Source organism: Cupressus sempervirens, chromosome 7, assembly GCF_028749045.1.
Source record: "Cupressus sempervirens isolate cs-2001-9-10 chromosome 7, ASM2874904v1, whole genome shotgun sequence".
NCBI classification, from domain to species: Eukaryota; Viridiplantae; Streptophyta; class Pinopsida; order Cupressales; family Cupressaceae; genus Cupressus; species Cupressus sempervirens.
This window is the reverse complement of record NC_143124.1, coordinates 354,253,632-354,276,699: the sequence shown is the minus strand read 5'-3', so window position 1 is coordinate 354,276,699 and position 23,068 is coordinate 354,253,632. Positions and strand designations below refer to the sequence as shown.

The 23,068-nt window shown below is 34.3% G+C and overlaps 2 protein-coding genes across 2 annotated transcripts in view; both read left to right on the top strand.

Moving 5' to 3' along the window:
- Positions 1–1,544: 1,544 nt before the first annotated feature.
- Positions 1,545–3,138, top strand: LOC149546919 (uncharacterized). Its single transcript, XM_089791418.1, has 3 exons — positions 1,545–2,214; positions 2,282–2,401; positions 2,572–3,138. Exons 1-3 carry the CDS (start codon positions 2,014–2,016, stop codon positions 2,824–2,826), a joined length of 576 nt encoding a protein of 191 aa, XP_089647544.1. The 5' UTR covers positions 1,545–2,013; the 3' UTR covers positions 2,827–3,138.
- LOC149546917 (disease resistance protein L6-like) overlaps positions 2,754–23,068 on the top strand; it is a 56,746-nt gene continuing 36,431 nt past the window's right edge. The window contains exon 1 of the mRNA XM_089791417.1: positions 2,754–2,885. The gene's annotated coding sequence lies outside the window, so the exon portion shown is untranslated. The remainder of the gene's footprint in view (positions 2,886–23,068) is intronic.

The window sequence follows — 23,068 nt, the reverse complement described above, 5'->3', positions numbered from 1 at the left end:
GAAAATAGAAATAAAAGGTAAACAATGTTATTAATTAGCTTTCTATTTAGTATCTTTTCTGAGACCATAACCTTTTCAAAATTTGAAGCTTCAACTTTTATGTTGATCTGCACTATAGAATTCTTGAAATCACCAACTTTAAGTTAATTGCTAGGGTTGTTGTTGCACCAAAAGGTCAACTTGTTAATGCCCAATACAACCACTAGGCTTATAGAAGACACATGAGGATGTTAAACCATGTCATAAATCCAATGAGGGATGATGACCCACTACCAACATTCCTCCTCTCAACATTACTTGTTGTGACCTATAAGGATTCAAACATGTGACTAAGCGCTAAACCGCTTGTTACCTGCTAGTGATGTCGTTGCAACAAAAGATCGACCTAGTAATGCCCAATACAACCACTATACTTATAGAAGGCACAAGAGGCTATTAAACCATGTCTCGAATCTAGTGAGCGATATTAACCCACTATCAACCCTTTATAATATTCATAAATAAATTGAGTTACACATTCTAATTTCTTTTAAGAAACTCCCTCTAAAAAACCTTACCCTTAATTTAGAGTAAAACAACAATTATATGGAGTATAAATGCCATGAGGCTCATCATTTATCTTTTCAAATACAATTCGAGTGACCATTATTTTGGCGAAAGGATTCAAATACATGAAATGGAAATCAAAGTAGATGATGTGACCACTTAATTCTTACAACCTATAATTCCCTCTAATCTCATCATTTTGCTTTGCATTACATATCTCAACTACTCATATGATGAGACTACAATGATGATATAACACATACTATGTGGTAGAAGGAAGATAGATAATAATAACAATGGTAATATCAAACTCTGTTGGTTGATTATTCTGAAAGGTTTTATATCTATGCAGTATAGCAAAGCTTTGAATTTGTGGAAGTTTGGTATTATAGAAGACTGATGTTGTCAATGGGCCCTTGCTTTATTGTTGAAGAATGGTTCCAAATGAGCACATCAAAGATCAAGTCTTTTTTTTATTGTAAAGCTTTGACATCATAAGAAATGAGGTTAGAATTTTAATTTGAATAAATTTAACAAAAAATTGACATTCATAGATTTTTTTTGGTATGAAAAAAGTAATAGAATAAAAAAACACCATCAATAACTTAATAAAAATAAAATAAATAATAATAATAAAACTAATGATAAAGAAGAAGAAAGTGACCTAATAATATAACACTCAGTGCATCAAAACAAGGAATTCAAATAACAATTATAAACTTAATGCATCAAAATAACAAATACAAATAGCCATTTATTTTTCCATTTGTCTTTGAATAGCTTCTCCTTAGCCATGAACCGCTGATATCAAAATGTAAATCATTCACTTCAGGTAAGAGACCACCTATGATATAATTAGTTTTAAGGAAAAAACAAAGAAACAAACAAAAACCCAAAACCATACGGCCATCAAAATAAGCTGGCGCGGGGAACAGAGAGGAACGGGAGCATCAAGTGGACTTGCCTTCTTAAATGTGAGTTGTGATTGATGGATCACCATTCGCCACACCTTTAAATGAAAATTTTCATTTGCCCTTTTCTTCAATTACAGATAGACGATACGCCCTCTGTACTGCGTACGCCCGTGTAAAATAATTAATCGAGTTCTTGCTCTTCGCAACTTAGGTATTACCAGTTCTTTATTGTTCTCCACTTTTTTCCACCGACCAGGCACGTTTTGTACTCCTTCTGGAAGCAGATTGGAAAATAAAGACTCATTTAAGTCTTTGGTGTATTTTGACTGGAATTTAGACGGCAGAGGAAAATGTAACATAAAGACTCTCATTTAAGTCTTTGGTGTATTTTGACTGGAATTTAGACGGCAGAGGAAAATGTAACATAAAGACTCTCATTTTTCTCTTTGGTGTATTTTGACTGGAAATTAGACAGCCCCATTTTCTTCATTTGAAGAGGAAAATGTAACACTTAAACACCCATTTTCAGATGCACTCTCTAATTTAAGCATTGATGATCGCAAATAGAAGGGCATTGATTCTTTCACATACTGCATTGTGTTTAACATCTATAACAATGGCTTTGCCAACATCCCCTGTTACAGCTGCTCAGTTGATACATCAAATAATTCTCAGCACAGACACAACCACGCCAGACTATCTCCAACAATTAGTGTACAATATTGACAATCTTCTTTCTCATTACACCAGCAAGGTACAAACCTTTGAATTTTGCACACATTTCTTTAAATTTCGTTAATTTAACGAGGAGTTGGTTGCAGGGAAAAGAAAGAGCTGCTTATGAGAAGGTGGATTCCGTGAGAGCTCGGCTACCCTCTGCATCTGACGTTGCTGATTTCTCTGAAGAAGTCTCAGTAAATGTCAAGCTAATTTCGGATCAGGTGCAACTTTACAGCAATCTCTATTCTTTCTTCATCTATTTTCATGAGCTAAAAGGAGAATAATGCTGTGGAGCACAATTATGAGCATAATAGTTGTACAAAATTTGCTTGGCGAGAACATGGTGTTCCATATTATCTGTTTCAAGATTTGTGTTTTTTAATTTGGGCAGATATCAAAGTCTACTGGTGATAAACATGGTACAGCAATTTCAGTGTTAAATGCTCTTGGAAATGTTCACTGGGTCGGAGTGGGGTTTTTATTGGTGGCTGCAGTTATTGAAACGCTGGACAAAATAAAACAGAATAAGAAGGAGTGCTTAAAACTTCTGAAATCCATGAACGATTTGGCCAAACTCATTCTGCAGCTTCAGCGTTTCCCTCATTTGAAGGAAGAGATGCTGGACAAAATGAAGGAGTCCATATAACTAATTGTGGAGGGGGCAATCTTATGTTGTGTTCAGAGAAAAAAGAAATTGCTGCGAAGGTATGTATTCAAATACTATATTTTCCGCTTGCCCATGTTGTAAATCTTACCTTATCAGAAAATAAAATCTTGATTGGTTGATGTGAAGTTTTGGTTAACTATTAACCAATTCATTGTCCCCAATTTTATATGAAAAACCGCCTAGAAGTTTTGAACAATCTTTAGCTTGTTATCATTGTCTTAATATCAGCAGAAGTACTTATAGGGCCGATTAATTTGTTTTTTCCGATAATTTAAAAACAAATTTTTAATACCACAGTTTGAGATTGACGTCAATTTTGGATATTTTTTCCGAAATGATTGTTTTATCTTCTTTTACAGTGAGTTTATTTGGGTAAGGGATGTGGTAATGATCAATATCCACTAAATATTTGTTGAAATGATTATTCAAAACTATATAATTAATGATATAATTGTAAAATTAATTGTGGAATGTTTCAAACCTTTCAATAGAATTTTTTTTTATTGAATATTAGTAGTTTTATAAATTATTATTACAAAGTATTGGAATGTCAATGATGTGAACTCAATGTGGATTACAAGACATAATTAAAGTGACAAAGACCTTTTGACATTAAAATGAGGGACTAGGAGAAAAGCAAAAAAGATATTATGAGTAGATTTGTTTGATGGGAAAAGGAGTCGGAAAGCTATGTCAATATTTGATGAGGGACTAGGAGAAAAGCAAAAAAGATATTATGAGTAGATTTGTTTGATGGGAAAAGGAGTCGGAAAGCTATGTCAATATTTGATGACATTGTTATGAATTGCAATAGAGAGTTTGATGCTACACTCAGGATAAGTGGTATAATGGAAGTGATCACTTTTTGTTAAAAACTAGAGGTTCATTATGTACGAAGGTAATCCCCCAAGTTCCTTGTAAGGGCTAGTAGTCACAGAGATCATTGAAAGTGAAAATATCTCTAGTGTACGTAGAGGGGGAGATAAAGCTAAGAGCAAATTATCTTTCCAAATCACTCGATTCCACCAAATGGGAGAAGTGAAGAAGTTGAGTTTGCACCAAAGAGATTGATTGTTAGACCTTCCACATACTAAAAACATGCAAGGAATCCTTAATGTTGAAGAAGGGTACAAGAATCTTTTCCTACCAATTGACCATTTACCACTTACCCTTTGTAAAACTTGAAGTTGCTTTCTATAAAACCAATACTGTCTTAGTCTAACTTTGTTAAATAGTGCTAAGGATTTGGCTGGAGATGACACAAATGAATCTGAATTTAGGATTTAAGGATACCTGATCTATATTTCTTATTATGTTGAGTGACCTTATATTATAAGGACCATCACATCTAGATGAAATAAATTACCTACTCAATTGATTGTGCTCAACATACCACCTATTCAATGACATTTAGGTGGTGGGGAAATACATATGAGAGGCTAGGAAGATTTTGTAGGGCACCAAAACCCTTCCTCAAAAAGGCAAGAAACTTGTTAGTATAGTACATGATTTTGTGTTTGAACTAGTTGATTAACCACTTCTACATCTCATTAAGAGACATCCTCAAGCTAGAGGGAATCCCTAGCTGTCAACTAACTACTTATGCTTGATATCTATTCATTTAATAAGAATCCATGGAGACAAAAAGATATTATCTTAAAATTGAGTTACCTTTAGGAATTTTAGATCTTAATGTAATATAAAATAGTAAGATAACTAATTTGACTGGAATTTTATCATTTCATCTACAATACCATAAATGAATTGAAATGTGTAATCAACAAAGATGGAGCTAAAGCATAAATGGTTTTCTAGGTAGGAAGATGCATGAAACCAACCCAAGTATTTGACTTAGACAAGAAGGTAGCAAGAACTCATTTAGTGTAAGAGCACAAAGGAAGGAGGTGAGTGACAACCTTTGTAGTGCCTCTGTTGTTTGCATTTTGCATGTCATCTTAATCGATGTGGCTTTAACGTTCATGCTTATAGTTTGACCATGTTGGACCCATGAGAGGTTGTTACCTTCAGGGTGATTTGATTTATGTTGTTGCATCGATAGACTATTTATGCATTATATCTAGTTGTATGAACCAAGGTGCTTTGGTTGGTGGTGTACTTAAATTGATATACCTTGCTTTGGTTCGTTTTTTGTACTACTGCTCTGATGTGATTAGTTGAGATTATCTTGTGATGCAGTAATTATTCTCATATTATGTTTTTATGCGTGACATTGTGACATGCACCTAATATAGCTAATTCTTGTGTCTATTTCGAGATGCCAGTTGTGGTTTTGATTGATATTTTCCTTATGAAGCTTTGATGTGACTTGATGGTTTCACTGGTACATGCCAATGGTTATATAGATTTGGATGGTATTACGATGTTATTCTGTGAATACCTTTGTGATGTGATTAGTGGTTGCATGTGTGATGCATACGATTTCTCCACTTTATTCCAATTCCTGCAGTAGTGTCGAGTTATATGTTAGATTATGTCAATAATAGTATTTTGATCATATCTACATTATGATACTTTATGATGTTAATTGGTTTATTTTGCATTCAAAATTATGAATGTTATATCGGGAAGATTTTATGGAATTTTATGATATGATGTGCCATAGATATTGTTGGGTATTTCAATTGCTTACTTTCATTAATATATGCATAGAATAATTGAGAAATGGTTTATTTAAATTTTTTTCATTCAATTGCAATGTTAATATGATTATATGAGGTGCATTGACTCACTACAACACTTCTAAGCATTTTCCCCCAATGTTGGTACAAAGTGAGACAAACTCGTAGTCACTTGCTTACGAGATCTACACTATGTCTCATTCTCTTCCACTATTGGATGTTATGTATATTCATGTGATTCGACTATTTATACTACAAGAAACTACACTTGATGTTTGCATTATTTGAGTGAATAAATGCTAGGCGCATTCATCATAGGTTACAGGGATTGAGTGTGTGCCTATATTTATCCGCGATAGTGGGCACAAGAGATAGTAACTCCGGCCTTGCATATTGTGCCAATGTCATCCTTGTATGGGCGACGTATCCATTTATTACATTATATCCCTCTGGTACTTGATTGGTAAACCCAGAGTCATTATGCATTTGTGTTTAGACCCATTAGCGTGACTTTGCATTTATAGGCTCCCACAATTATCACAAGTGATTTAATTAAAATGTTGATTTTAATGCATTTGGGAATTTTAATTTAATTTATTTTTTATTATTGACAAATTTTTCATAGTTGGATTCCACTGAATTGGAATCAATTTATTTTAAATCAGGGAACCTATAAATCTTTGTGTACTATTGCTCCTATGTGATTAGTTGAGATTATCTTGTTATGCGGTAATTATTCTCATATTATGTTTTTATGCATGACATTATGACATGCACCTAATATAGCTAATTCTTGTGTCTATTTCGAGATGCCAGTTGTGGTTTTGATTGATATTTTCCTTATGAAGCTTTGATGTGACTTGATGGTTTCACTGGTACATGCCAATGGTTATATAGATTTGGATGGTATTACGATGTTATTCTGTGAGTACCTTTGTGATGTGATTAGTGGTTGCATTGTGTGATGCATATGATTTCTCCACTTTATTCCAATTCTTGCAGTAGTGTCGAGTTATATGTTAGATTATGTCAATAATAGTATTTTGATCATATCTACATTATGATACTTTATGATGTTAATTGGTTTATTTTGCATTCAAAATTATGAATGTTATATCGGGAAGATTTTATGGAATTTTATGATATAATGTGCCATAGATATTGTTGGGTATTTCAATTGCTTACTTCCATTAATATATGCATAGAATAATTGAGAAATGGTTTATTTACATTTTTTTCATTCAATTGCAATGTTAATATGATTATATGAGGTGCATTGACTCACGACAACACTTCTAAGCATTTTCCCCCAATGTTGGTACAAAGTGAGACAAACTTGTAGTCACTTGCTTACGAGATCTACACTGTCTCATTCTCTTCCACTATTGGATGTTATGTATATTCATGTGATTCGACTATTTATACTACAAGAAACTACACTTGATGTTTGCATTATTTGAGTGAATAAATGCTAGGCGCATTCATCATAGGTTACAGGGATTGAGTGTGTGCCTATATTTATCTGCGATAGTGGGCACAAGAGATAGTAACTCCAGCCTTGCATATTGTGCCAATGTCATCCTTGTATGGGCGACTTATCCATTTATTACATTATATCCCTCTGGTACTTGATTGGTAAACCCAAAGTCATTATGCATTTGTGTTTAGACCCATTAGCGTGACTTTGCATTTATAGGCTCCCACAATTATCACAAGTAATTTAATTAAAATGTTGATTTTAATGCATTTGGGAATTTTAATTTAATTTATTTTTTATTATTGACAAATTTTTCATAGTTGGATTCCACTGAATTGGAATCAATTTAATTTAAATCAGGGAAGGTCAAATAGTTTATTTAAATATTTAAATAATCTGTTCTTTTGGAAAACTTGAATTTATATTGTGGGATAAAGATCATTCTCACACTTCATGTTTTGAAGAATGATGGTGTTGCTCCAAAATACATGGGAGAAAATCTTTGTTTTGTTAATTGTGTTTGATCTGTTATGTCAGGATTTCTCTGCTTTGTCAAATATCTCATCCATTTAGGTTGGGTCTTCAATTTTTTCTCTTCATATTGGCTTTCCTTATTTGGTGTGAGGTAGGACATTTCACCATTTTTGTATTGCTTCATTAGTTCGAATGAAATCTTTCACAATAGTTGCATGGTTCGAGAACTAATATTCTCCCACAATTTCATTTATTTCCATCACCCAGGTGGACGACAGTGAGAATTTGAATATTTTCAGGCTTGGGGTTTGAAAGCTTTGCCTTGTTATGCTGCTAGATCTTGTATATGTACCTAGGAAAGAAATATTATTAGATTATTTGAAAGTTGGAGTCAAAATAGTAAATAAGTTTTAATTTCATTGCATTTTGAGATGTTTAGATGTTTGGTGTTTTTATGTTTTCCTCATTTTGTGTGCCACCCATATTTTATTAGAAATTGCTACGCGTGAATGAGTGAATCTTTGGGTATAATTTTATGCCTATTTTATTATTGCAAAGACGGAATGGAGAGAGGACATTTGGTTGTATTTTAGTGCAATTCAAACATGCCTTGTTGGCTTCGTAGCTTGCTAGATTTTTCTATAATTTGTTTAATCTATTTTTTTTAGGAACTTTGTGCCTTCCTCATGTTGTAACGAGATGATTAGAGGATTCCTTCAGAATTTTTGCTCTTGGCAAAGTGGTTGATTGAGTTATGTGTTGTGTCTTTTTATGATTTCCACTTGGTTGCTTTCCTTGAGTGTTTTGGAGTTGAGATATACTCTGTGTTGCTTCTGTTGTGTGTTGGCACCTTTAATGTTGAGCTTGCATGAGACATGTGGATGTGTTGTGTTTGAGACCACAATTAGGTATTTAGTTGAGCTATGCGCCGATGCTGAGGTTCGAGTGACTTGAACTCTTGGTGTTTGAGACTAATCGAGTATATCATGTTTTATGGTTTATGACTCAAGAATCATTCATGGATTTTCCTTATTTCATTAATTATTTTTGTTGTAATGAGATGAGCTTGTTAGATATTTGTGTAGTGGTATGGAGTGGCTCTCCAAGATGAGAGGAGACACAACCTGGGTCCTAAGGGTATCCCTTAAATGAGTTTTGAATGAGTAATAACTTAATATATAAATAGGGTATATAAACATAAAATAAGATTAATGTGATTGACTACCTTGTTGTCGGTTGAGAATGTAGATATGATATGTCATTCCTTGTCTTTGTTTGAGGGTGTTGATATGGCATAGTACCTTATTGTTATATGTTGACATGATGTGGTATAATGTATCCTTACCATCTATGGATGTTGATATGGCTCAACAAAGCATCCTTGATGAGAGAAGGATAGTTCAATATCTCACACAAGCATTGTGAGTTGTGTGATGACACTCCATTACGAGCCTCCAAACTAAACCTTTGTTAGTACTGAGTAGTACCCTTGGTCAGCTATGACTATTTGGGGGTTCTTGATTGTATTTGGAGAGTGGATCTTATGTTGAGTATTCTCCATGTATGATTGTAGTCTAAAGTGGTGTACTATATCAAACTTTGTGATGTCATATGGGTTTATGCATTGATTAGTGTGTGTGTGTCTGTTGGCCACTCCTTGCTTTTTATCTATGGTCGGGTTACTATCTCCATGAGCATGGTTGGTGAGGCCTGCACGTATCATCTAGGTGGGAGACGTTGTTATCTATACCACTACTAGGGATTGATTGATAGGGACAAACTTACTCCAATTTAGGATTTCGAGTTTGAATGCTCACTCTCTTCGTTTCTTAGATATTTGATGTTGCTGGTATTGGCAAGTAGTCAGTTATGAAGACATGAATGTTGTCATTTATGGGAACAGTATTAGATGGTAAAATTGTGTATTCAGCTTTCGTTTTGGCTTGATGAGAAAATTACCTAAGTATAGTTCAGGAAAATTGTAAGCAAACAAATTGTTTTAATTAGCGAGCTTCACAGGTTGAGCATTATTGGCCACAATTTTGGGTACTGATAGTATGGAATCTACATATGATGTTAGTACGTTTGCAAGAGTTAATGTGTTTGTTAGCATATGTTTTGGTTGCTAAATGTGAAGAAATGCTTATATTGCAGAATATAGGATAAGAGAGGGAGATCAAAATTTTTGGTCTTAGGAATTGAATTGCCTTGTCAATTCAATTACTTGACAATGTAAGGATGACATCCTATATGTTAACCCTTAATTAGCAAGTTTTGATAGTCAGTTTGGAAGGAGGGTTACATGTTTCCTCATCAAAGCTCATTGGACAATAAAATTAGAAGGGTATATAATAAGGATAGTTGGATCATGCAAAGTTTGGTATTTATATGTACATAACATGTGAGCTTTCTTGATAATTCTATGATGTTATTTTGATGGTTACATGTGATCAATTGTTGCATGGACAAAATCAGATGTGAGATATACAAAGGACTAATCGTATATAGCAGATATTAGTATAGTCATTTTGGTATTGTATCTATTACTTGTTGTATAGGTCTAATATCTTTGTAGAGCAGCGAGTTCCTTCGTAATATACAACTCCTAATAGGGTTGAGACATCTAACAAGGTTTAGTCCTCTCACGAGGACCAATATACTAAATGTATGTAATGACTCCTAATAGGGTCAAATCTTCTAATAAAAAACTTTTAGATTGTTGTATTGTTGTGGGTACCATCCCCACCGGGGTTTCCTCTTGGCTAGGGTTTCCTAAAATACAAATCATGGTGTTATGAGTTTCTTATTGTTTTGTGGTTTACCTTTCAGTTTATTCATTTGTGTATCCATATGGTTAAGTTTTAAAATATATAGTTGGAGTAAAGTTGCTATAATATCGATTCACCCACCCCCTTGACCCATATCATCTATTTCTAATAGTTCATATCAAAGCCTTGTAACGCCCTGCTAGGGAACCCAAAAGAAATTAACCTAAAGTTTCACTAAGTTTGTCAAACATTTATTTTTTAAGATAATAACTTAACAACAATAGATATAATATAATGGAAGCAATAACTCACATACATACAACCATCAAAACAGATTACATCTCGTAAGGGTCCCATGATGTTGAATCACATTTAAGTTTAACTAATACTAAATCTGATACATAAAAAATCCACATCAAAGAATAAGTACAAGTTTGAATTCATTTAAATAATATACAATTATATAGGATGCCACTTGGCAATAATAAAAATGCTTAATCATCCACTGTACAAGTCATAGAGTATGAAAAGATCAAAGAATATACATCATGAATATAATAAATCATCTCATAAGATCTTTGATAATCAAGTACAGTACAATAGAGTATAATCATCCAACAGAAATACAAGATCAGAAAGAAACGATCAACAACACATGTACATCCAGCAATGGCATCCAACAATTGGATCTCAATGGTATAAGAAAAATGCACTTGCACCCAACCTCGTGGAACCTAAATGGCCCTAAATTTACTATGATAATTTTACATATATATTAAAATAGGTTTTTTTCAAAGATGATAATCATTATAAGCTCTTAATAGAGCAACGTTATTACTGCACTGATGAGTTGTGGGTACCACCCTCACTGCAGTTTTTCCCTCTAACCTAGGGTTTTCTATTGTGTTATATGTGTTATGTGTGATTGTTTACGTTATGAGTTTATTACTTTACATTTCTGCAATAGGTAACAAGTTATTTCATATTAGCAAGTTTATTGGTCATGATTAAAAGGTTACATAGGTAAAAAAAATTGTGGTACTGATTCAGCCCCCACCCCCCGTCTCAGTACCTTACCTGACTTTCCAATAATTGGTGTAAGAGACAAGTACTGTAGAGGGGAATTTAACATTTTGAGAGTAAATATGGGAGAATGGAAAGTTACAGGCATCAGAACCAACTCGGAGAAGCCCTAGAAGATGCTAATGAACAAATACAGGATCTGAAAGATAAAATGAAGACCTCATTTGCTAAAAGGAACTATCAGAACAACTAAACATAAGCCTAGACAATATTGAACAACTACATGAAGGAAGTGTCAATTTTGAGGAAGTTGATGCTTCTGTTGCAGATCTATTAACCAAGAACGATGTACTACTAGAAGAGATAACCCAGATGAATATAGAACAAGAAAGTCAAGCATTAAGAATGATAGAAGTACTTGAGAAGATAATATATTTTGAGAATGCAAAAGAATTCCTTGAATTAGAAAAGAGGAATGTTGAAGAAACAATCAAAACCAAAGATTCAATCCTGCAGAGACAACAACATGAGATCCATGCATTGAATGAATAGTTAAGAGAGATAGGTGGTAGGAAACTGCAGATACAAATACAAAATGAGAGACTGAAAATGAACAATTGAAGAACCACCTGAAAGTGAAGAAATAAATCAAATGATAATCTTACAAGAGTTGAGAAGATCATATAAAAATTTGATGAACAATTAAAAGGTCAAAGAAAATTTGGTGATATGACTGGACTAGAATATACTTGTAACAACAAACTTGAAGCTAGAGAGTCATCAAAATATAGAACCAAACAATGCACACAGATCCCGAAAGTATTTAACATCATGCAAGGTAAGAAGCCCTATAAGCCTACTTGTTACAACTATGGAAAATTATTTGTAAAAGAAGGCAAGAGAATGTTCCAAGAGGTACATATTTAATGGTTATTGTTACAATCTCAATAAGTACGGTCATAAATCTTATTAGTGTAAATCAAGATTAGTAAGTAGGTCATTTGAGAATTTTTTTGTTGCATACTGTTATAAATGCAATCAGTATGGACATAACTAACTGAGCAATGCAGAACCAAAAAGCCATCAACAAGGAAGCCTTACAAACTAGTGGTCTATATGTAAAATGGAGGTAGTAACGCCATTATGCATTTTACATGTGGAAAAGAAAGACATCTGACATCAGAATGTCAATTGGGAGACACTTGTAGGGATTTTGAACCTTAGAAAATAATAGGTTTGTCATGTTATATCTGTCACAAGTATGGTCATGCAACATACAACTGTAGATAGCTATTCTTTACTAACAAGGATAGTAAAGAAAAAGATATTGTAAATTATGAACAAATTAGAGGAGTTTTGAGGAAAATCTGGATGTAGATACTAATTCAATGGATCACACCCCTTTCATCAGGCTCAAGGGATTCATCTGGCAACTAGACAAATAATTGCTTAGGGACCTAGAACATCATTGATAAATCAATTAGTCCCTAAGATTATTAGAGCCAAAATACCTATAAGCATAATTAGATGCATTGGTGCTAAATATCATATAAAATAGAAATTTAGATTAATTCAGCTACTATAGAATCATAGACTGAAAAAGGTATGTATTTATACCATTGGATAAAGAAAGAAGTGAACTATTGAAAAGAAAGTTATTATTGGTACCTAAGTGACTACCAACAAAAGAAAGGATTATCAGTATAAAGGCATTAAATGCAAAATGGTCAAACACTTTATGGCTACTATAAATAAGTATATTCATTTCGTTCTTGTCACATTACTTCAAAAAAAATCATGCGAATAATGAATAAAGGCAAAATATTGTCTAGTGAGTGAATCATCATTCAGAAAGGATTTGGAGAAACATCAGATCAAATAGGTTAAAAACCCTAGCTGTATTGAGAAAGGAACTTTCCAAATAATTGAGAAGCGTGGATAGTTTGTGAACAAAGCATGAGGATTCATCGTGGCTACAAGAATTGACGTCCCAATATTGATTGATAGCTCACAAGAATTTGAATCTGAAACTAGTTGGACTCATTGAAAGAAATGGAAGTAGACAAAGCTAGAGCCCTATTGTTGATTCTATTAAGAGTTATGTTGATAGTATATGTAAGAACTTTCATCATTTGTAATTTGACAGAGCTTGGAAAAAAGAACATTATTGAAGATTACCAAGATATGTGTGATGAGAACGAGAAATTGAAAGAAGAATTTGGAAATTTGGAAAAAAAAGGATTGACGCATATTGTGCACCTGCAAAAACATATTTGACTAGGAATGGATTGGATATGTGCTAAGCAGATTCCATGAGGAACACATCTATTTTTTAGGCCCATAGACCTTCATGGAGCTAAGATTGAAGCCTATGCAATCAGTGACATAATCTAAGTTGTAGCAAATATGAAGAACATATGGGACACTAAATTGCTACCTTGAAGAGAGTACCAAATATTTTAAGGTTTGTATAGATGTTTTTGGGAGTGAACACATTTGTGGCTTGTACATAGCCTATGTAATCTCATCTCTGACATTAATGTCAAAGGAGTATATATTAGTGATAAATAGAAGTATAATAGAAGAAAAGGGGAGTACAACATGATCAGGGATATAGAAGGTTATCTGAATTTTGGTTAAAGTTTATGATAAGGAAATTTTCGATGTTTTGACATTGTGTCTGTTATTCAAATTTTCACTAAGTGTTGCCATCAATGCCAAAGGGGGAGATTTTCGGCAATTAGTTAGTTACGAAGACATGAATGTCATCATTTATGGAAACACTATTAGATAGTAAGGTCACTAGGCCTTGTATTTGTACCATCTTAAAATGGATGCGCCTTTTAAGATTGTTAAGCTCCCTCCTCTTCATGATTCCCTCTTTGGACCATGGATATGCTCATGCTCACTCTTTTTTTCCCCCCTTTTCCTCTTCTCTCTATCATCTTTCCATTATTTCTCTCTTGTATCTGCCTTGGCTCCCTGTGGCACCCAAGACTTGTCCTCCTAGACTACGTTGACCCAGGTCGACCTAGTCCTCCCAGGTTAACCTAGTGCCTGATAGTTTTTTATCTCAGGGCTCGAAAGTCCTCAAGGGTTTAATTAGTTTATGACCGTTATCCGATTGGCCTAAATTGTTTTCCTGCTTGAAAAATCATTTATAAGGTGACTTGGAGGCTTCATTTTTATATCATACACATTCAAGATCATTCATTCATCCAAGCTCTGCTCTCTAGTGAAGATTTCAGTCGTTTGCATTCAAGAAGTTCAAGTATTGAAGCATTTTTCAAGCATTCAAGTGAGGAGATTTTATCTAGCATTGGAGAATCCTTTGTGAGCATTTCCTCTTCAAGTCTAGTGTATTGTTGGCCATCAAGGGAGGAGATCCACATTGAAGTATTCATCCTCTTCATTGATACATATCCATATCCATGGCACCATGATAGAGTCATGATAGATCCATTGCAAAGTATGGAGATATCCTACATCCCTAAGTTGAGATCTATATTACAAACACATTACATACACACAAGCAAGGTGAATCCTACCATTTATCTTGTTCTTTACAATCCTCTACAGTTAAATTTTTCACTTACAGTTAATTCCTTAACCTAGGGCTTGACCAAGGCAAACCCTCATCAAACCCCAACCCCCAAACCTTTCTTTTCTCTAGTGATTTGCAGTTTGGGAGCGAAAAGGATTGTAGATCTGGAACCTATAGTTCACAAGATTTTTAGAGTCATTAGTTTTGAAGTCATAGATTATATCAACCTGGTTGTAAGATGTCCTTCCATGTCGACCTAGTCCTTCAGTCTTGGATGTTAGAAATAGGAATTACTCAGGGGGGGGGGGGGGGGGGGGGGAGGGGGGCGGGTGTGAACCAGTAATTTACAAACTTTAGTCACCAACTGGATTATATTTGTTACTTTAAACCATATATAACAAAGTAATAAAATAATGTTGAACAGTAATAGTAACCATGCACAAAGATAACTCATAACACCATATTTTGTTAACTAGGAAAACCCTGGCCAAGGGAAAACCCCGGTGGGGATGATACCCACTAGATAATATATTGATATATAAGTTCATTGTTAGAGGATGGACCCTATTAGGAGTCAATGAGAAAATTTAGTAAAGACAATCCCTGTTAGGAGACTTTGAATCCCTGTTAGGATTTGTGGTACATTAGATGCAAGATGAGCCCACTATCCAAACATGCACTTCCAATTACAAGAAGAGCTCACTTCACAAACAAGTAATCCAACTTTTGGAATATAGGTATTGTAACTTCTTTTTTGTCTGATCTTTGATCTTTAGCTTGATCTTGGATCACATAATAGTTTTACAAAACTTTGCATATATCGCTTTGACAAAAGTTTGCGTATAATTGCTCAACACAACTTTCCACTTGAATTCGCAAGATGTCCTTTGCATAAATACCATGCCTTTACACAAATTGCTGCTAGGTTGACTAAGACCATATAATATACTTTTCCAACTTACAGTAAACATCTAGGATGTCGGCTCTAATTGGTCAAGTAATTATTTTGTAAACAAAATAATTCCTTTTCTTTGATTTCGCTGTCCTGTTTCATTGGTAAACCGCAAATATCTCTTTTCCATACAGTTTGTATTGACTTCCAAGGTTATACACATCATCATCAACATGAATACAATCTTCATCTAACTTTTCTAGTCATAATATGACATCAGTAGCAAGTTACATACAAAACAATACATTGCTGTAAACCAAATTCATACTTAGACAATTTTCTGAGTACCAAAAGCTAAGTATCTTTATTTCCGAGGTTTCCTGTAAGCATGTACATCACGTGTTGCCATAAATGACAACAATTACATATCTTCATTAGCCAATTGTCAACAATCTCCCCCTTTGGAATTGATGGCAACAAAATAGGAAAAATTGGCTAAGTATCAAAAACTAAAAAAAAATAACACAGTAACATTACATCTATTACAACTTGTCCATCTAACATATGCTCCCCCTTACAATATGATTTCATATCTTACAATTTTACCTTCTCTTTACCTAATTTACAATTTTCTTATGCATTTTCTCCCCCTTTGACATCAATGACAAAGGTTAGAATGTCAAAAACTATCAAAAACTGCTGTAAAAAATGTTGTTCGTTTGCCTTAAGCTGATAGTATCTTCATGCAATCATCAAAACTTTCCTTAAGACTGTTCATAACTTTGGTCCATGTATCCTTGGTTGACTCAGAAGAGGTGAGAATTGCACATAGGGCATATGATGCAATCTCAACTGCATTAAGGTCGGAGTATAAAATGTTAGAATAAGTGTCCTTGGCCTTGACACATGCATCCAACTATTTCTCAACAATAGATATTTTTAGAGCAATAGAATCTCTGAAAATTGATACTCTCTTTAAAATTTGTTCCTTCCAAAGTTCCACTTTCCTGATATCACTATGAATACTGGCCACTTGTCCTTCAAAATCATCAATTTACTAGCAGGATGCTGTAACCGGCTAGATAGAGCCTCTAGCTCACTCATCTTTCCTCCAATCTAACTATCAATATCCTTAGTCAACTTATAAGATAGGGTACCCTTAATGTACAGTATCTTGCCATCCTGTTGACACTTCCGAAGTTCCTTGATTGATGCAGGAGCATCCAGAGGTATAAGGGCAATCCTGTGTCACCCAAAAAAATGTACTTAGACTTAGTTTCTGTTTCATGTCTTTACATTTTTGGATACCCATTTGGGTCAAATAAAGGTTCCAACTCTCATAGTTCAACTATCAGTGTGCTAGAAAATCTCGAAAAAATAGGAGCATGCAATTTGGCCATCATTTTGGTGACCTAGAAGGTGTGAATTGGCCAGATGAATGTAATTGTGATTTATAGCATTCCAGAAAAAGAATCAGTTCAAAACGCCCGACGGTTTGAAAGTTATTGCAGTTTTTTGGGTTTTGGAGACCTCCTAAGAATGCTTCAAAGTCAGGTTAGGGGCATTAAATGACCTCGAAAAGGGCCGAAAAATGGGGGACGAGCAAAACTCATCTGTAAGGCTATAGAGCGCTTCGAGAGCTTTCCGAAAATGTAAACGGTTTGTCAATCGGAGCTACGGTTCAAAAGTTATGCCTCCCGGAAGTTCGGTTACCATTTTTGGATTCTTCTAGATTTGCACTGACTTCTAACGCAGCTTCTGGAACCTTCTATTTGGTTGGTGGATGCCTACTAGCACTTTCTAGAATCTACTCCTTGTCCTTAACCCTCCGGGGTCTATTTAAGGAGATTTCTAGCATTGTAAAAGACAGTTTGGAGTGGAGTTTGAGAGGAGGAACTGAAAGGAGAATTTATCTTCAGATTTATGCTATTGTAAGCCCTTAGGGCATGTTTTGAAGTTTATTTTCTCTGTACTGTTTGTACTAGCTTATTTTCTCAGTTAATATAATTTCCCTTTTCTGTTGTGTCCATTCTGTTCTTGGGTTGTGTCCCCATCATTGATACAAGTATCAAGACTTATCAAATCATTCTTAATATTTTGACAAATAGTGCTAAACAAGTTAACACAATGTGAGATCTGTGCCTTTGTTTCTGCAACATTCAAAAAATTTGAAAATTCTTCATCAAAAGACTTTAGCACTACCTGTGCCCTCTGTTTAGGATTTGCCTCTGTGTGCTAGACTGTCAGAGCACTATGTAATCTATCAGTAACCTCCAGCAAGGTTCTCTGTAGGCTCTTCATTGTCTTGTTCTTCTCAATAAGTTTTGACAAAGATGAGATCAAGTCAGTTTGATCATCATCATTAGTTGTCAGGCTGGTAAGCGAAAGCGGAGTAGATGAACTAGAAGGTTTAGTGTCATCTTTCCTTTGCTTCTTTTCAGCTACCTCTTTGACTCTTCTTTCTTCTTCCTCTTTCTCTTCTCTTTTCTTTCTTTCTTGTTCTCTCTTTTCTTCCTCTTCTAATCTCTTCTTCTTATCTTCGTCTATTTTCCTTTTCATTTCTTCTTCAACTAATCTTTTCTTTTCTTCCTCTACTTTTCTTTTCATCTCATCTTCAAGCAATTTCTGCTTGGCCTCTTCTATTTTCCTTTTCTCTTCCTCCACTAACCTCTTTTCCTCTTTAATTTGTTTCAATTGTTCTTCAATATCCTCGGTATGAGGTTCATTCTGATCGGAACTCTCAAATGGGTTAGTATCATCAATGTTAATGGTAACATTAGTCTGATCTATCTATACTGTGTCACCACTTACTGATACTTCTGAGGTTTTGGGTGCTGGTGAAGATGCTATCTTGGACTCTATCATCATCTATCTTATAGATGCCGCAATTTCACTTCCTGTCTTGTCTTTCTCACCCACCATAAAAAGGAATGGTCTTACTTTGTTCCTCAAGTAAGGTGCTAGATTGTTCAACAGTCTCTTGATTTCTTCTTCATCATCAGTCTTGCATATTGTTCTCATCATAGACTTCCGAAGTTCTATGTCCTCTTCTCGAGCTGGTGCCTTCTTTTAAATAAGTCTGTCATAGACTTTCTGGTTTACTGAGCCTTCAATATCCTTAAGTTTCAAATTATTGGCTATTATGTATCTCATAGTAGAGATATCAATATGATCTTTCTCAAAATTATTATACAAGTCATAAAATTTGTTCATCTGAACAAAGTTGCCTTCATTAGCAATAGCTGAATTTAGCTTCCCTATCTTCAGCTTCCAAGATTGCCGAGCTTTTCCTGCTCACTATTTAGAAGTAGTTACCTTCTCTGTCTATTTAGCTTCTTTTTCTTGTTCTTCTTCTTCACTAGACTCAACAATTGTCAACAATGTCTTTTCTCTCTTTCCTAGTCTAGTGGCTTGTTGCTTGACCCTTTTAGCCTTGGTGGTCATAACTTCCACTAATCTCTCAGATTTCCTCTTCGGCTCACATGTCTAAACATCTGATACTGCTGCATAAGGAATACTCTGTTCCGAAGATGTCTCTACAATAGACACTATCAAAGGTTGCACATTCAATATACCTTGTTTCATATTCTACTTGACTACCTGTGATTCACTCTCAGTCATACTGCCCTCTAATAAAGCTTTCTTCATATAGTTTCTATCTTCTTGTGAGATGCTTTCTCCAAGGATGCCGATGAGCTGATTGGGTAATCTCATCATAAGTTCCAAATCTATATTCAGCTTGGTCATTCTCAGACTTCGACAATAAATCAATGTATCCAACTGCTATATCATCACTCAATTCATAACCTAAGGAATCAAGAAATATTTCTATGAATCAAGAAATATTTCTCGAGGTTCTATTGCTTGAATATAAGTAAAATTTGTATCAACTATAACACAAATATTTTCTTTAAATCTGTCTACAATTGGAGGTGTAATTCTGAATCTTTGTCTCATCTCATTCTGAAATGTTTTTATTGTCAAGTTCCCACTATCCAATATTTTATTTGCTGGGTGTCTTCTACACACTTCTATGATCTTTTCCATTGTACACCTCTCACTGCTCATAATCTCTGTCACTGACAAATATGGAAATCTCTTAAGTACATAAAAAAATAAATGATTGATTAGTGACTGAAATCTAAACAAACCATTCTTGGTCCTTTTGACTTTCTCTAGGTTCTCAAGCAGTTGCATTCTTAGAATTTCACTAAGGTTAACTTGTTCCTTTTCAACACATATTTTGTAGGCTGCATAGATGAATTCCGTTGACAATTCATCAATCTTGGAACTTGCATATATAGAGTAGGCAATGATTCTACTCAAGAATCTTACATCATCTTGTCTAATGGTGTTGATCACCATGGTCTTTCCATTATAAACTGCTTTGGTGTAGATCTCAACTTTCTTCTTAACCAGTTTCTCACCTATAGGTACACTGCCTTGTTTGCTAAGACCAGTTACCTTATGAATAAGGTCGGTTGAAATATGAACTACACTATCTTTCATCCATAGTTTTCCATCATGTATTCTACTAAGTATGATCTGAGTCCACTCATCGGTGTCCAATTCTTGGTAGAAATGATATTTGAATAGGTCTAGTTCCTTTAAATGTTCAAATCCGGGTTTCACAATCATATTGTGATTAAAGACTAGTTCCATATCCTTGTTCATATACTCACTCGCAATAGATTCAAACTTGCTGTTAAGAAAACTTCCTACATCTTCCAAATAAACTACATTGTTCGGAGTAATGGATAATGCTGAATTAGGATTTCCTTATATGGGTTTCATGGAAACAATCTTCAATTTCGGTCTCTCCTCATTCTCAACATTATGAACTACTGACATATCCATGAATCTATCAAATATAAACTTTTATCGAATAAATTTTGCAGATAAATGATAAAATACGTTATTCGAAAATAGGGTTTGCTTTGAAATCGCCTTATCAAGTTGCTTTTGAGTGCTCTATGCTTCTGATGTAATCGCAATGAAGTGGTAATCAAGTTTGTACTCCATTTTATTCCTTCAACTCAAATTTGCATTAATTGCGTACTTCGCAAACATAGAAAAGCTATCAAATGCACTTAGAAATCAAATATCTGCTCAAGATCTTCTATCTAATCTTCAAATGCTACCCGAAGTTTACCATAGCTTCTTTCCATCATGACAATGCTCCACAAAACTTCACTCCATGAAATTCTCAGTAAGAACATAGTTTTCATCTTCTACTACAGAATTAACTTTCTCTGAAATAGCAGTAACTGACAACAATCTTCAATTTCGGTCTCTCCTCATTCTCAACATTCTGAACTACTGACATATCCATGATTCTATCAAATATAAACTTTTATCGAATAAATTTTGCAGATAAATGATAAAATACCTTATTCGAAAATAGGGTTTGCTTTGAAATCGCCTTATCAAGTTGCTATTGAGTGCTCTATGCTTTTGATGTAATCGCAATGAAGTGGTAGTCAAGTTTGTACTCTATTTTATTCCTTCAACTTGAATTTGCATTAATTGCGTACTTTGCAAACACAGAAAAGTTATCAATTGCACTTAGAAATCAAATATCCGCTCAAGATCTTCTATCTGATCTTCAAATGCTACCCAAAGTTTACCATAGCTTCTTTCCATCATGACAATGCTCCACAAAACTTCACTCCACAAAATTCTTAGTAAGAACATAGTTTTCATCTTCTACTACAGAATTAACTTTCTCTGAAATAACAGTAACTCTTAATTCCTTTGTAACTAGTTTAGATAAGCTCCAAATTACAAGCAAGCTTAGATACTGTCTAACCTTATCTCGATACACCTTTTCCCAACTTTGTTACCTCTAGTTCGATCTCTAGATCAAGTTTTCAAATTTTGGTGCTGTGAACAAGTTTAATTCAACTTAATTGAATCAAACTCAATAACTGACTTCAATCTTCCTGTCTCATCATCTGCTAACTTTTATTTTGAGATGTCTAATCCATTTACAAATGCCTCATTGAGTTCTTCTCGAAGTTCACTGACTATAGTTCTTTGTTCCTCATTGTCTTTGTTAGTTTCGAAGTTCCTTTCATGGTTCCTTCTGTCGTTTTTGACGTTTCTTCCACCATTCCTTCTGTTTCCAAAGTTTCTTCCATTGTTCCTTATATCTCCAAAGTTTTTGTCCATTCTACAATACTTTGTTGTATGTCTGAAGTTGTTGCATAACTGACATACTGGAGTTATGCTTCTAGGAATCCGCTGATCATTTGGTGCATGACAATTCCGAGCTGTGTCCAAAGTTGTTATACTTATAACACACGATCTGTCTTCTTTCTTCATAAGGTCTTCCTTCTTTCGATGTTCTTTCATTAGATCTTCTTCTATCTGCAAGGTTAGTATTTCTAGACATTCTACTATTCCTTCTATCATTATCATATTTAGGTTTCCTACAATCAATTGCTTTATGACCCATACCATGACAATTATGACAATAAAAGTCCTTAACATGATTAAATGACTTATTTGTACAATCTCTTTTCATATGACCTATTTCATTACATGAAAAACACTTACCTCTAAATTCATACCTGGTTTCCTTAGGAGATTCCACTTGCTTTGGTTCATTCAGTATCTCAACTTCCTTGTCTTGTCCAACTTCTTTAGGTTTATCAGAAGATTGATTGGACTCAATCCTATCATCAGATTTATCTTTTTCTTCGGATCTGATCTAATCTCAAGTTTCTTTGCAGACATGATAATAGGATAACCAAGACTAGTGTTATCATAAGTAGGTCTCTGTATTGACATTGAATAATCAAGCTTTTCTCTGCTAGAATAAAGCTTCTCAAGTTGTTGCTTGCATTGAGTTAACTCACCTTTCACAATAGTATTTTACTTATGAAGTTCTTCATGATCTTCTTTCAATGCTTCAAATTCAGATGTTTTCTTCGCTAGACTTTCTCTAAGATCTGTATTCTCAGTCTTCAAATCAGATTCAACTTTGTTAGGATCACTCCTCAAAGTCAACTTCAGATTCGTAATCTTCAATTCATGCTTCAAGATCTTGTACTCTATCTTCAGCTTTGTAAAATCATCATCACTAGTTTCAGATTTAGTAGATTCAGGCTTCAGTTTGAGATGTTCAATCTTTTCGTTCAATTGTCCAATGTATACTTTGGAGTCTTCATAACTATCCTTTAGCTTATCTCTTTCTTGAGTAAGGAGATCAATTTGTTTAAGTGCCTCTTCAAGGTTCTTCATCAACTGTTCCATATCCATAGGGATCTTACTCAAGCTGTTAAGCCTCTTCTGAGTAATTGTGCTCTGATACCAATTGTTAGAAATAGGAATTACTGAGGTGGGGGGGGGCGGGGGCATGAATCAATAATTTACAAACTTTAGTCACCAACTGGATATTAT

What these genes read in the sequence shown, in the direction of transcription:
- LOC149546919 (XM_089791418.1), top strand. Translation starts at nt 2,014, where the DNA reads ATGATCGCAAATAGAAGGGCATTGATTCTTTCACATACTGCATTGTGT. An exon ending in TTTCTCATTACACCAGCAAG is followed by an intron (nt 2,215 to 2,281) that starts GTACAAACCTTT and finishes AGTTGGTTGCAG; the next exon opens with GGAAAAGAAAGAGCTGCTTA. An exon ending in TCAAGCTAATTTCGGATCAG is followed by an intron (nt 2,402 to 2,571) that starts GTGCAACTTTAC and finishes TAATTTGGGCAG; the next exon opens with ATATCAAAGTCTACTGGTGA.